This window comes from Tupaia chinensis, unplaced genomic scaffold (assembly GCF_000334495.1).
Source record: "Tupaia chinensis unplaced genomic scaffold, TupChi_1.0 Scaffold144240_1, whole genome shotgun sequence".
Lineage (NCBI taxonomy): Eukaryota > Metazoa > Chordata > Mammalia > Scandentia > Tupaiidae > Tupaia > Tupaia belangeri.
Window position 1 is genome coordinate 57,207 of NW_006204098.1, and position 15,052 is coordinate 72,258.

Consider the following 15,052-nt stretch of genomic DNA (forward strand, 5'->3'; position numbering starts at 1 on the left):
AGTCACAAAAAAAAAGTTTCAGAAAAAAAAAAATCCATTCGATGACTGCAGTACGATATATATCCCCAGCTAGGTGCTACTTTATAGGATGCCTAAAGTTAGACTTGTGTTCATGGAAATGTATATGTCAGCTGTGTTTGCTATGAAAATATTTAGATTAATTAAGATCTTTAGTAATTCAATAAAAAATGGGGGGCAAACAATATAGAAAGTAAACATAGATACCAGAGACAGTGTGGGAAGAGAGTGGGAGATGGCAGAGGGTAAGACATAGGGAATCAAGGATGGAGGGGGAAAAAAGCAAAAAATACAGGAAACAAGAAATGGAAAATTATTTGTTGACAATAACATGTATGTTGATGTGCTTGATTGAGACAATATACAGTGTACTCTGGATGGAAAATCTCATTTTGTATGCTGTAATGATGTACAGTGGATGAACGTAAATAAATAAATTTAAATAAAAAAATTTTACTAAAATAAAATAGTAAATCATGTCTAGAGTTACTCAAGACCTGGATTCCTCATTTCAAGGTCCAAGGTGTTACTTCTCAAACGAGATGCATTGCTCTGCATTTCTTCCCAGGCCCATATAGATGTCAGGAACCCTGACTCCTCATCTACATTTTATTTATATCCTTATAAATTAGTATATGTAATCTAGACGCCAACAATAAGATTTCTTATTGGGAAACTGAGACAACCAGAGTTTCAGACACCAAATGAGAAAAGAAGAGAAAAATTCAGTACTTAGAGGGATTTCTTGGATTTATTAGGAACTGTATACAGATCAATTTTTTTCTTTTTTCTTAAGAGAGACTTTTACTATAGGGTGTGTGCTTTCGCTAGAGAGACAAAAAAAAAAAAAAAAAGACAGAGACAGAAAGTGAGAAGTCATCCCCCAGGGGAGATGGTCATGCCACAATCCCTCTTCCTCCATTCTCCTGTTTAGGCACGCATTTATACGTGCCTGGTAGGAGTTTTAAGACACTGAGTCTGGAACATGAACCATGGTCAACTACATCGGAGTCTAGCAATGTAACCATTATACCATCTGCTTGTCCCAGAAGCTATTTTTCTTAAAAGATTAATGGGAAAGTACCAGATCTGCTTGACTCCCAACATCTTTTGAAAGCCCTTTCTCCCACATTAGGTCTCTTAAGTTCCATAATATCCAGCAAAATTTTCAGTTCCTTGTAACAATATCTCTGATCTCTTAAGTATCACAATGTCTCCAACAGCTCTATGTGGCAAGAGACACCAGTCTATGTGGCAAGCAGTCCTAACCAGGAGGAATCTGGCACCTATACTTTTTCCTAGGGTTGCTGTTAGGAAATACCACCATTTATATGGCTTTAAAAACAGAAACCTGGAACCAGCAGTGGAATAATGGCTATGTCACTGGACTCCCATGTAGTTGACTGCTGTTCAAGTCCTGGACCCAGTGGCTTAAACTCATGCCAGGTCATGCCAGGCATACGTATGTGCGTGCTCAAGATCCCGAGAGGAAAATGGAGGAGAAGCGATTGCAGCATGGCCATTCCCCCAGGGGGGGAGGTGATTTCTCATTTTCTGTCTCTCTGTTTTTCTCTGTCTTTCTGACAAGCACAGGTGCCCTATAGCAAAAACCTTTCCAAAAAATATAATGAAAAAACAACAGAAACTTTTTTATTCCACAATTCTGGAGGGTACAATTGTGAAGTTAGAGGGCCAGGCATCCTCTGAGACTGTATAAACTCTGTCCTTGTTTCTTGTCAGCTTGGGATTTTGGTATTGACTCCTTAGCAGTTTTTGGTTTACAGCTACCTCGTGCCAATTTCTGGTTGGTCACACAGCATTTTTCCATTTTTATAAGGACACTGATTATGTTGGGTTTCACACCACCTCACTGATCTCCTGTTAATTAATTACATCTGGAAAGACCCTATTTCCATGATTCCAGTTACCAGAATTAGGTCTTCAACATATCTTCAGTGGTCAGGGAGGGACATGACTGTAGCCTCACCCAACATCAGAAGCAACAAAGGAGTGAGGCCATAATGATATGTGGCAGTCATAGGACATAGAACTCCTGCCTTGGTCATACTCTCATTTGTGTGTATGGTGGTACAGCTTGCAATGACTGAGTCAGACACCATAAGAGTCCTGCATTTTTAAAAAAATTAATTGTTATAGGGAACCAGCAGTTAGCTTAATGGCTATGTCGCTGGACTCCCACGTAGTCGACCGCAGTTCGCGTCCCAGACCCTGTGGCTTAAAACTCACGCCGGGCGCATGTGCATGCATGCCCAAGATCCCGATAGGAGAATGGAGGAGAAGGGATTGCGGCGTGACCATCCCCCCTGGGGGGTGATTTCTCGCTTTCTATGTCTCTGTCTGTCTGTCTAGCGAGCGCACGCGCCCTATAGCAAAACCCTCTCCCCCTCCAAAAAAAAAAGAAAAATTAATTGTTATATTCAAACTAAGTATTACCATCACAACATGTATTCAGTATAAAAAATTACATAAGTACTATTTACTTATTTTTTATACAAAATCTTTGAACCCATTGTATATTTTATAAAGTACATCTCTATTAGGATTAGATATGTTTTAAATTATCAAGTTGGGAAAATGTTTTTCTTAAAATTGATGAGCTAGGAGCCAGGAGGTGGTATAGTAATTAAGTGCCACTTTAGTGGCATAGTGCTGGTCTCTCATATAATTGACCCTGGTTCGAGTCTCAGGCATGGTGGCTTGAAAACAAAACCAGCATGTGTGGTGTGTGCCCAATATCCCAGGAAGAGGATGGAGGAGAAGGGATTGCAGTGTGGCCATCTTCCCTGTGGTATTGTAAAAATAAAATCCAACTGTGCCTGTTTAGCTCTGTAAAGACAACATTTAACTTTTGCCTTTTTGCTTCTGTACTAAGCAGATGCCGCCTTTATGATAAAAGCTCTGAGTTATGCAAACCCCAAGGACTTGCTCAGCTCCTTGCAGGCCAGCTCAGCTCCATGCAAGAAGTCAGGTACCTTATCTTACTTCCTCATTCTTTCCTCCCCTCACCCCACCGATGTCTATATTACCTGAATGCCCCTTTGTTCGGGGCTTCACTCGCCATCATATCTTACATGACTGGGAATGAAATCCTAGCGCGCTAGAAATAAAGCTTCTTGCACTTTGCATCAAGAACCGACTTTTGTGGTTGATTGGGGTCGCCGTAGCACTCCCTGGACAAGGAGGATCAGCCAGTTACCGGCAGGAACCTTTCAGTATGATTTATAATTTTTCCTTTTATTGTCTCTGTCTCTCTCCAGTGGCTGCATGTGCCTTATGACATAAACCTTGGGAAAAAAATGATGGGCTGTATTTTTAGAGCAGTTTTTAGTTAACAGGAAAATTAGCAGTGGCCCCTCCCTTAGCTCTGCCTCACAGACCTATGCCCTCCCTTTGAGCTCTCTCAAATCCCAGGGTGGTGCCAGTGACAATTCTCTGTGGCGAGGGACACCTCACTAGCAGTTGGTGTGGCATGGGCATGGCACTTCTCAAGGGCCATGAGTTCAGTACCTGAAAAAGGGGCATTTGGTTACCATTGCTCCTTGCATGACTCTGGATGTGGGCATGGACCACTTGGGCTTCATCTTCAGTCCACCTGGAGATCTTCGCACCCCAGGAAGTGACCATGGCACTCTCCTTCCACAGCCACCCATGCCACCCCTCCTGATGAAGCGGCAGAGAGTTCTACCTTCAGGAGGTGAGTATTTTTGAGGTTCAGACACTACCACTACAGCTGCCCTGCATGCTCATTCAGGTCTCCCAGCAAGCATCAAGGTCACATTCACAGGATGAGCAGTTGGCATAATGGCTATGTCGCTGGACTCCCATGTAGTCAACCACAGTTGGCATCCTGGACCCAGTGGCTTAAACTCACACCAGGACTGTGTGTGTGCATGCTCAAGATCCTGAGAGGAGAATGGAAGTAAATGAATTGCAGTGTGGGCATCCCCCCCCAAGGGGGGTTATTTCTCCTTTCTGTCCCTCTGTCTCTCTCTCTGTCTTTCTGGCAAGCATTCGTGCCCTATAGCAAAACCTCTCTAAAAAAAAAAATAATAATAAAATAAAAAAATAAAAAAAGTCACATTCCATCCCTATGCAGCCAGAAGAGGGAGAAGCACGAGTGGCCTGATCCTCTGAGAAGTTAGTGTAGCTGCACACCTCCTTTCTGACCATGGACATTCCAGATACCACAGCCACCACAGACATGACAGACACCACAGCCCATCCCCCAGCTCATGACACCAGAGCCCTCCCCAACAGGAACCATCAGTGCTGCAAACTTCTGTCTGTCTATCTCCCAGGAACAGGGTTGTCATGATGAAAAAGTGGGCTGTGATACAACTTGGATTCAATTTAATGTCTGAAAATTGCAGCCACTAAATGAAAAGGAAACTTCAGGTGGAGACAACCCAAATGAAAGTTAGAAGCTGCTTTGTTCCTGTGAACAATTGTACAAGCAATCACATTGGCTCCTAAAAATAATCCATACCACAGGACTGCAGACAAGGCTGGTGAGATCAGTCGGCCACCATCTCTCTTAATCATTATTTCATCCCATCACCACGTTTCCAGGGAGAACTAGACAAATACTCATCAGAAAGATGGATTTTGTGTGTGGAAGCAAATTAACAGAGCAAGCTTTTAGGAAAAGACAAACTGGGGCTGCCTTATGTTGGTGACACTCTGAGACTGCTCTCTTCTGGGAGTGTGTGGCCTCTCCCAACCATTTAGAGTGCTGTCTGCCCACTCTCCTGGAGCTGGGACTCCAGAGAACCTGTCCAGGGAAGGCCACTGACCCCTGTGCCTGAGCCTGGCACCTCACAGTCCAGACATGCCTTCACCCAGGAAGACAGGTCGCCCAGAGCAATCATGGTCTCTTTGTCTACATTCTAACTTTTTCTAAAAAAGACTTATTTATTTAATTTTATTTATCATTATCATGATCATTATTTTAATTCACCAGAGAGTGACAGAGGGAGAGAGGGAAAGTGAGAAAGCAAACCTCCAGATACAGAACTGAAACTGTGGTCAGCCATGTGGGAGTCCCACACCTCAATCACCATACCACCTGCTGATCCCTACACATCCCATTTTAATTACCATCTTACAACAGCTAACATGGAGATTAAGACTGTCACCTGCACTGTTGTGCCACTAGCCAGAGCTCTGGGACTTTGTAATTTACTAGCACAAAATCAAGGTAGCATAGAAAGAACACAGAAAAATATTCCAAATGCACTTGGCTATCTTGATGATGATCCTTTAAACATTTTATATTTTACTGCCTCTCTATCTGGTCTTCATAAAGAGAAAAAGTGATTTTGAAGCACTGAGCAAAGAATTATTTAAAATGGGCTTTAAAATTTTTGCTAGAGGGTGCATGAGAGAGGGCAAGAAAGAGAGAAGCCCTCCTACTGGAATGACCACACTGCAATACTGTCTCCATTTCTCCTTTTGGGATATGGGCACATGTGTTTGCACACACCCACCCAGGGTGTTTTCCAAACTGCCAGGTCTGGCAAGGAAATGCATTCATGATTCACGGGGTGTATAGCTTTCTTATCAATGAAAGAAAAGTGAAATCATGTAGATAAAAGTAGACAGTACAGTATTACCTTCACTGATATTGGATGGATGTCTAAAGTCCTCCAAGGAACTGCTTTGAGCTACTTTTGAGCGAGGCACAGCCAGTGAGTTTCTTCATAGTGGGGAGGGCAGCACTAACACCCACACACTTTCTTGATGGTGGACACCTCAGGACTGTGCTAAGGTGTTTAGTATTTGCAGTAAGTTTTTCATATTCTGCATGTGCCCTCAGTGAGCAGGAGACAGTTAAGGAAAAATAGAAATGAATAACATGGATGAGGCACTTACTTATATATCACAGTCTGTCCTGGAAGATGATGCCAAAGTAATAAATTAAGAAACTGAGAGAGTCAGGACCAGCAGTTAGTGTAATGGCTATGTCACTAGACTCCCACATAGTCGACCACGGTTTGAGTCCTGGATCCGGTGGCTTAAACTCACGCCAGGCGTGTATTGAGGCGTGCCCATTCTCCCAAAAGGAGAATGGAGGAGCAAAGATTATGATGTGGCCATCCGCCCTGGGGGGTGATTTCTCACTTTCTATCTCTCTGTCTCTCTCTGTCTGTCTGGTGAGCGCATGCACCCTATAGCAAAAACCTCTCCAAAAAAAAGAAAAGAAGAAAAAGAAGTTGAGAGAGCCACAGGTGGACTCAACTGGGCCAGGTAGACTGCTTGAAAGGAAAGGTGATTTATTCAGTACTCAGAACTTAACTGCAGGAACTATGGAATGGGTGAAGTAAAGGTGAGCTTGAGAAACTTTCAAATGACAAACTAAACATGCAAATCCCCAGGCACAGAGCACAAAATGACAGTCATGAGTTGTGAAGGTCAGGGGTTTGCTTTAGCAGAACACAAACACTTGAGTCATTGCTTCCTATAACAATTGACTTATTTATGGTAAAGAATTCTTTCTTTCTTTAATTCCTTCATTATTATTATTTTTTAATGTGGCCAGATAGAGACAGAGAGAGAGAAATGGAATGTGAGAAAGCAAGCTGCCAGTTCTGGGCCAACCGTGGTTGGCCATGTGGGAATCCAGTGCCTTTAACCACCATGCCACCTACCAGCCATTCTAAAACAATTTATTAATGGAAAAATAACAGGTAGCTGTAATATTTATTTACTGATTTTACTATTTTTCTATAAGGCCACTGTACTCTCTGAAGAGAGACAGTGAAGAGGGAAAGTGACAAGTCACCCCCTCCCACCCCCCCAGGGAAGATGGCTATGCAGCAATTCCTTCTTCTCCACTCTCCTCTCAGGATTTTGGTCATGTACACACTCGTGCCTAGTGTATTTTTCAAGGTGTTGGGTATAGGACTTGAAGTGCACAGTTAGCCATATGGGATCCTGTGCCTTAACCACCAGATCACCTGCTGCCCCAGTTTATTTATTTATTTACTTACAAATTTTTGCTATCGGGTGTATGCATTAACTGCAAAGAGAGACAGACAGGGAGAGAGGGAAAGTGAGAAGTCATTCCCCAGGGAAGAAAGCTACACTGTAATCCCTTCTCCATTCTTTCAGGATTTGGGACACACATACACACACACACACACACACACAGATACAGACACACACACACGACCAATATATATTGATAGTTCTTCAATAACACTTAAATAGAGAGGACAGCATTAGGAAATCCAGTCAAGTCATGTGATTCAGGGCAAACAATTCAGCCAAGTCACAAGACAAAACAGTTTAGGCCTAGATTGTCATTTGGAGATTGTCCTGCACTGGTACATGTAGCTCCTATTAATAATGGTCCTAGGGGTCCATAAAACCTGGAAAAGTTTTTTTCTCTACCCTTAAGCAAATTGAGTCCAAACAACAAAAATAGGTTTTGAGGGCCTTGTGATAGAGACAAGGTCCTATTAAGTTGGATGATAATGCTGTCACCTGAACAGAGGTGATTTTAAAGGAGGATCATAAATGTATGGAGAGGACAACAAATATTTTTATATATGTGAGTGGGTAGTGCACACATTCACCATTTTTAAACATTTGAAAAATTAGATATAGGGAAATTATAGATATGTACATTATCTATACATTATATACATACAAATTATATGTATAAAAATTGTAAAATACAAAGTAGTTTTTATATTTTTAAATGTAACATGGAATAATTAGACAAAGGTAATTAATATGTATTTCACCTGAAATATTTCACATTTTCTGTGATGAGAACATTAGTATCATACTAATTGGAACTATTAGAATGAATAGTACTCGACCATGAGTTACATTCCCCATGATTATACTAACCTTTATAACCCTTCTAGAATTGGATGTATATTACATGTCTTGTTCCTATGTAGGTCCAGAAACCATGATTCTTATTTTCCCTGTGTTCTAGAACCTTAAAATACCAACTGGCAGAGCCAGCAGTGGCATGGTAACTAAGGTGCTCGATTACCACGTGACTGATCATGGTTCAAATCTCAGACCTTGCGGCTTGCTTCATCACTTCCCCAACCCCTATCTGGTGAGTGCATGCATTCTGTTGCAAATTAAACACATAATAATAATAATGATAAATAAAATTAAATAACAAGTTGTTTAAGGAAAAAAAAGGAATGACATCTGGCTTGTCAGTTTCTTAACCATTTGACAAATTTCATGCACTTTTTGGTCACTTTTCTATAGTTTTATGCACTGCTACATTAACTGTGAAAGAGTTTTTAAATACGTTTCTGTTGACAATAAAATGTTAAATTTAGATCTTCTAGTCAATTATTCACTACACTATGTCTTCTTACCAATTTGCAAATACATTTTTCTCTGCGGTTAAGTGTTTTTTGTAATTGCTTATTTTCCTTTGGAAATTCTTAACTTTTAAAAGAATATTACAAGACTACATTTTGAGATTTTAAAAATAATTCCTTTTTTGTTTTCTATTTAATTACTGTTATGTATGACTTTAACTATTTCTTCATTCTCTATGGAATTATTCTGGTCTTAATTTCTTAATACTCAACCTTAATTTAAATATTCTAAAGTTCTGACTTTTGTTTTTGAGAATTTTTAGCTTTAGAGCATGTGCGATTATTGGGGGAAGAGAGAGACATAGTGAGACATAAAGTGAGAAATAAATCCCCAGGATGAATGACCAGGCCACAATCCCTTGTTCTCCATTCTCCTGCCAGGATCTCATGGCATGCACCCACAAATGCCTGGCATAAATTTAAAGCCACCATGTTCAGGATTTGAACTACAGCTGGTGATGTGGAAATCCAGTGACAAAACTACTACATTATCTGCTGTTCCCCTGATTAGTTCATTAAGCATGTTTAACATGCTTAAACTAAAATTTTTATGCAATCAGAACTCTACTTTTTAAAATTCGTTAGTTATTGTCTTTTTTTTTTTTTTTTTTTTTTGCTATAGGGTGTGTGCTCTCACCACAGTGAAACAGAGGGAGAGAGAGGAAGAAAAGAAAGTGAGACATCAGCACTTGGGGGAATGGTCATGCTACAATCCCTTCTCCTCCATTCTGCTCTTGGGGTTATTGGACATGCAGGCACACCCACTTGGCATGTTCTTCAAACCACTTAATTCAGGTCTCAAATGATATAGTTTCATGGGATCCAGCTGCCTTAACCTCCATGCTGAGTTAGGGTTAGACCTAAGAATGGCCTAATCTCCATGATCTGTTTGGGTGGAAGACAGGTCAGCCCCCTGGATTATTTTACAAAGATGCCAACAAGAACAAAGGCATCCAACACATGGGAAGAGAATACACTGATGAGGTATTTGGAGAATCCCAGGAAGTACATCTCTGGATCAAAAATGATCTTCACTGGCATTAAAAAGAAGTCAGAGGGGCCAGCAGATAGCAAAGCAATTATATCGCTGGACTCCCACATGGCTCACAGTGGTTCAAGACCCAGACCTGGTGAGTGGTCATGAGACTGAGTTGGCTGCGGGACGTGGTGGCCCCGGGCCACTGGAGAAGAGCTTTGTTTCTGTCAGCCAGCATGGCTTCCAAAAGGAGAACTTTGAGCTTTAGTGAACGGTATCAAAAATTAGTAGATGAGGGAACCAGCAGTTAGCGTAATGGCTATGTCGCTGGACTCCCACGTAGTCGACCACGGTTCACGTCCCGGACCTGGGGGCTTAAAACTCACACCGGGTGCATGTGCATGCGTGCCCAAGATCCCGAGAGGAGAATGGAGGAGAAGGGATTGCGGCGTGACCATCCCCCCTGGGGGGTGATTTCTCGCTTTCTGTCTCTATGTCTCTCTCTGTCTGTCTAGTGAGCACACACGCCCTATAGCAGAAAAAAGTCTCCAAAAAAAGGAAAAGAGTAGATGATAACTACCGCAAAAAAATTGCATTTCTAGGAGCTAAAAAAAATATACAGAGTCAAGTCAGGAACCAAATGGTGCAGAATGGAAATGATACCCATGGTGAACACAAGAGATTTCAGAATGAACAATTTGAGTTGGATATGGAAGAGGCCATTCAAAAGGCAGAAGAAAATAAGAGATTGAGGAAACTCCAGCTTGAACAAGAAGAAAAATTGGCTATGGAACTGGCAAAACTAAAACATGAAAGTCTAAAGGATGAAAAGATGAGACAACAAGTAAGAGAAAACAGTATCGAGCTCAGAGAATTAGAGAAAAAGTTAAAAGCAGCTTACATGAATAAAGAAAGGGCAGCTCAGATTGCTGAAAAGATGCCATTAAATATGAGCAAATGAAACGTGATGCTGAAATAGCCAAAACCATGATGGAAGAACAGGAGCGAGTAATAAAGGAAGAGAGTGCCGCCGAAGACAAACGGAACGAAGTGAAGGCACAAAACTATTTTGACTTAGAGAAACAAGTTGAAGAGCCAGAGAGAAAAAAGCAAGAAACTTATGAACAGTTGTTGAAAGAAAAACTCATGATTGATGAAATTGTTAGGAAAATCTATGAAGAAGATCAACTGTAAGTTTATCCCAGTGTTCTTACAGACTGAACATTTACTGTAGATTTCTTGTAGGTTTTTTGTGATGCGGTAAAGTTCCTAGAACAGTGCCTGATACATAGTAAGGGCTCAATGATGTTAGCTGTGACTCATAAATTCAGATCAAGTCTTCCTTATTTTCGTTAGCATGATAATTAGTAAATTAATAATCTGCTAATAAGTAAATGCCTACTAAGTGACTGAATGACCTAAACCTTTGTTTTTCTTAAATATGTCCATATCGTGTGTCAGAAAGCATGTTTCCTGATGAATTTCCCTGGTAAACAGCTTCAGTGTAGAGTGCTGCAGCGCCGTGCTGATTAGGTGGTAGCCTTCAGGAACTGCGTTGCCTAAAGCCTCATTAATAGGCTAACAGAAAGGCATGGTGGTATTTTATTCAGAGAAAGTTCATACGTGGTATATCGGTTACATGAATGAATGAACAAACTAAATGGGGAGGATAGTTATCAGAATGAAATTATTTTTATATTATTATTTCTATTACTATAAAATGGTACCCACTGTTGTTTTTCAGAGAAAAACAACACAAATTAGAAAAAATGAATGCCACTCGAAGGTATATAGAAGAGTTTCAGAAAGAGCAGGCTCTCTGGAGAAAGAAGAAACGTGAGGAGATGGAAGAAGAAAACAGAAAAATCATAGAATTTGCCCACATACAGCAGCAAAGAGAAGAAAATCGGATGGCAAAAATTCAAGAAAATGAAGAAAAAAGACGCCAGCTTCAGGATGCGCTGGCTCAGAAATTGGAAGAAATGCTGCGGCAACGTGACGATCTGGAACAAGTACGACAGGAATTATATCAGGAGGAACAAGCTGAGTTACACGCCAGAAAACTAAAAGTAAGTTTCAGAAATTGAAAGAATTATTAACAGAGAGAAGAATATAATTTTAGACAAAGCAGTAGAAAGACAGTACATAGACTTAAACCCAGCCATGGTGATATTTCCTCTATACATAAATGGTGTAAACATTACAGTTAAAAGACAGATTTTTAAAGCTAAAAATCTAGACCCAGAGCCAGCAGATGGTGTGGCGTGGTGCTTAAGATATTAGATTCCCACATGACTTACGATGGTTAGAATCCCAGATCCAGAAGCTTGAAAATCATGCCGTGCTTGTGTGTGTGTGTGTGTGCGCGCGCGCACACACACAGTCCCGAGAGGAGAATGGAGAAGGGACTGTGATCAGGCCGTCCCCCCCGGGGGTGGAGGTGATTTCTTACTTCCTCTACCTCTCCCTCTCTGGCGAGTGCACTTGCCCTATGACAAAAATCAAACCAAAACAAGCTGGATCCAGACAGCAGTTCTCAAACTGCCTCATAAAAAGCATAACACTGGGACCAGCAGATGGTGTAATGGTTATGTCGCTGGACTCCCATGTGGTCAACCACAGTTTGAGTCCTGGATCTAGCGGCTTGAAACTCATGTCAGGTGTATACGCATGTGTGCTTAAAATCCCGAGAGAATGGAGGAAAAGGGATTGCTGTGTGGTCATCCCCTGTTTGGGGGTGATCCCTCCTTTTCCCTCTCTCTGTCTCTGTCTCTCTCTCTCTCTCCCACAAGCACATGCACCCTATGTCAAAGAAACTATTATTAAAATAATAATAATAAATAAGAGAACAGAGGCAGAATAACTCTAGGGATCATGCCGCTGGTGGTCTGTGGTTGAACTGCTTTAAACAAAGGTTGTCTGTTTATAGAGATTGCACCCTTGATCACTACCAACTAGACTAAACACTTAGCTGTCATTGTCCAACATTTATGTGAATTTCTTTCCTATTTTTCTTTCCTAGAGAGATTTTTGCTATAGGGCGTATGTGCTTGTGGGAAACACAGAGACAAAGAGATAAAATGATAAATCACCACCCGGGGGGGATGGCTATACTGTAATCCCTTCTTCTCCATTCTCCTCTCTGGATTTTTGGGCATGCTCACACATCCAGTGTGAGTTTCAATTTGGAGAATCCCAGGAAGTACATCTCTGGATCAAAAATGATCTTCACTGGCATTAAAAAGAAGTCAGAGGGGCCAGCAGATAGCAAAGCAATTATATCGCTGGACTCCCACATGGCTCACAGTGGTTCAAGACCCAGACCTGGTGAGTGGTCATGAGACTGAGTTGGCTGCGGGACGTGGTGGCCCCGGGCCACTGGAGAAGAGCTTTGTTTCTGTCAGCCAGCATGGCTTCCAAAAGGAGAACTTTGAGCTTTAGTGAACGGTATCAAAAATTAGTAGATGAGGGAACCAGCAGTTAGCGTAATGGCTATGTCGCTGGACTCCCACGTAGTCGACCACGGTTCACGTCCCGGACCTGGGGGCTTAAAACTCACGCTGGGTGCATGTGCATGCGTGCCTAAGATCCCGAGAGGAGAATGGAGGAGAAGGGATTGCGGCGTGACCATCCCCCCTGGGGGGTGATTTCTCGCTTTCTGTCTCTATGTCTCTCTCTGTCTGTCTAGTGAGCACACACGCCCTATAGCAGAAAAAAGTCTCCAAAAAAAGGAAAATAGTAGATGATAACTACCGCAAAAAAATTGCATTTCTAGGAGCTAAAAAAAATATACAGAGTCAAGTCAGGAACCAAATGGTGCAGAATGGAAATGATACCCATGGTGAACACAAGAGATTTCAGAATGAACAATTTGAGTTGGATATGGAAGAGGCCATTCAAAAGGCAGAAGAAAATAAGAGATTGAGGAAACTCCAGCTTGAACAAGAAGAAAAATTGGCTATGGAACTAGCAAAACTAAAACATGAAAGTCTAAAGGATGAAAAGATGAGACAACAAGTAAGAGAAAACAGTATCGAGCTCAGAGAATTAGAGAAAAAGTTAAAAGCAGCTTACATGAATAAAGAAAGGGCAGCTCAGATTGCTGAAAAGATGCCATTAAATATGAGCAAATGAAACGTGATGCTGAAATAGCCAAAACCATGATGGAAGAACAGGAGCGAGTAATAAAGGAAGAGAGTGCCGCCGAAGACAAACGGAACGAAGTGAAGGCACAAAACTATTTTGACTTAGAGAAACAAGTTGAAGAGCCAGAGAGAAAAAAGCAAGAAACTTATGAACAGTTGTTGAAAGAAAAACTCATGATTGATGAAATTGTTAGGAAAATCTATGAAGAAGATCAACTGTAAGTTTATCCCAGTGTTCTTACAGACTGAACATTTACTGTAGATTTCTTGTAGGTTTTTTGTGATGCGGTAAAGTTCCTAGAACAGTGCCTGATACATAGTAAGGGCTCAATGATGTTAGCTGTGACTCATAAATTCAGATCAAGTCTTCCTTATTTTCGTTAGCATGATAATTAGTAAATTAATAATCTGCTAATAAGTAAATGCCTACTAAGTGACTGAATGACCTAAACCTTTGTTTTTCTTAAATATGTCCATATCGTGTGTCAGAAAGCATGTTTCCTGATGAATTTCCCTGGTAAACAGCTTCAGTGTAGAGTGCTGCAGCGCCGTGCTGATTAGGTGGTAGCCTTCAGGAACTGCGTTGCCTAAAGCCTCATTAATAGGCTAACAGAAAGGCATGGTGGTATTTTATTCAGAGAAAGTTCATACGTGGTATATCGGTTACATGAATGAATGAACAAACTAAATGGGGAGGATAGTTATCAGAATGAAATTATTTTTATATTATTATTTCTATTACTATAAAATGGTACCCACTGTTGTTTTTCAGAGAAAAACAACACAAATTAGAAAAAATGAATGCCACTCGAAGGTATATAGAAGAGTTTCAGAAAGAGCAGGCTCTCTGGAGAAAGAAGAAACGTGAGGAGATGGAAGAAGAAAACAGAAAAATCATAGAATTTGCCCACATACAGCAGCAAAGAGAAGAAAATCGGATGGCAAAAATTCAAGAAAATGAAGAAAAAAGACGCCAGCTTCAGGATGCGCTGGCTCAGAAATTGGAAGAAATGCTGCGGCAACGTGACGATCTGGAACAAGTACGACAGGAATTATATCAGGAGGAACAAGCTGAGTTACACGCCAGAAAACTAAAAGTAAGTTTCAGAAATTGAAAGAATTATTAACAGAGAGAAGAATATAATTTTAGACAAAGCAGTAGAAAGACAGTACATAGACTTAAACCCAGCCATGGTGATATTTCCTCTATACATAAATGGTGTAAACATTACAGTTAAAAGACAGATTTTTAAAGCTAAAAATCTAGACCCAGAGCCAGCAGATGGTGTGGCGTGGTGCTTAAGATATTAGATTCCCACATGACTTACGATGGTTAGAATCCCAGATCCAGAAGCTTGAAAATCATGCCGTGCTTGTGTGTGTGTGTGTGTGCGCGCGCGCACACACACAGTCCCGAGAGGAGAATGGAGAAGGGACTGTGATCAGGCCGTCCCCCCCGGGGGTGGCGAGTGCACACACCCTAAGGCAAAAATTTCTTAAAATCAAAGAGATCAGAAAAAGTAGAGTTTATAGTG

At 41.1% G+C, this 15,052-nt stretch overlaps 2 protein-coding genes and 1 long non-coding RNA gene across 3 annotated transcripts; all 3 read left to right on the forward strand.

Annotated features, from left to right (window-relative positions):
• Positions 1–2,924: 2,924 nt before the first annotated feature.
• Positions 2,925–8,102, forward strand: LOC102488387 (uncharacterized). Its single transcript, XR_337084.1, has 3 exons — positions 2,925–3,007; positions 3,682–3,733; positions 7,988–8,102. It is a non-coding gene; the product is annotated as an uncharacterized LOC102488387 (long non-coding RNA).
• Positions 8,103–10,012: 1,910 nt separating this feature from the next.
• LOC102488664 (meiosis-specific nuclear structural protein 1-like) lies at positions 10,013–11,612 on the forward strand. Its single transcript, XM_014583286.2, is given in 3 exon segments — positions 10,013–10,301; positions 10,304–10,562; positions 11,117–11,612. Coding segments are annotated over 3 exon segments (891 nt in total). The 3' UTR covers positions 11,460–11,612.
• A 1,573-nt stretch (positions 11,613–13,185) lies between these two features.
• Positions 13,186–14,790, forward strand: LOC102489074 (meiosis-specific nuclear structural protein 1-like). The gene is given in 3 exon segments (XM_014583288.2): positions 13,186–13,474; positions 13,477–13,735; positions 14,290–14,790. Coding segments are annotated over 3 exon segments (891 nt in total). The 3' UTR covers positions 14,633–14,790.
• The last annotated feature ends 262 nt before the right edge of the window (positions 14,791–15,052 follow it).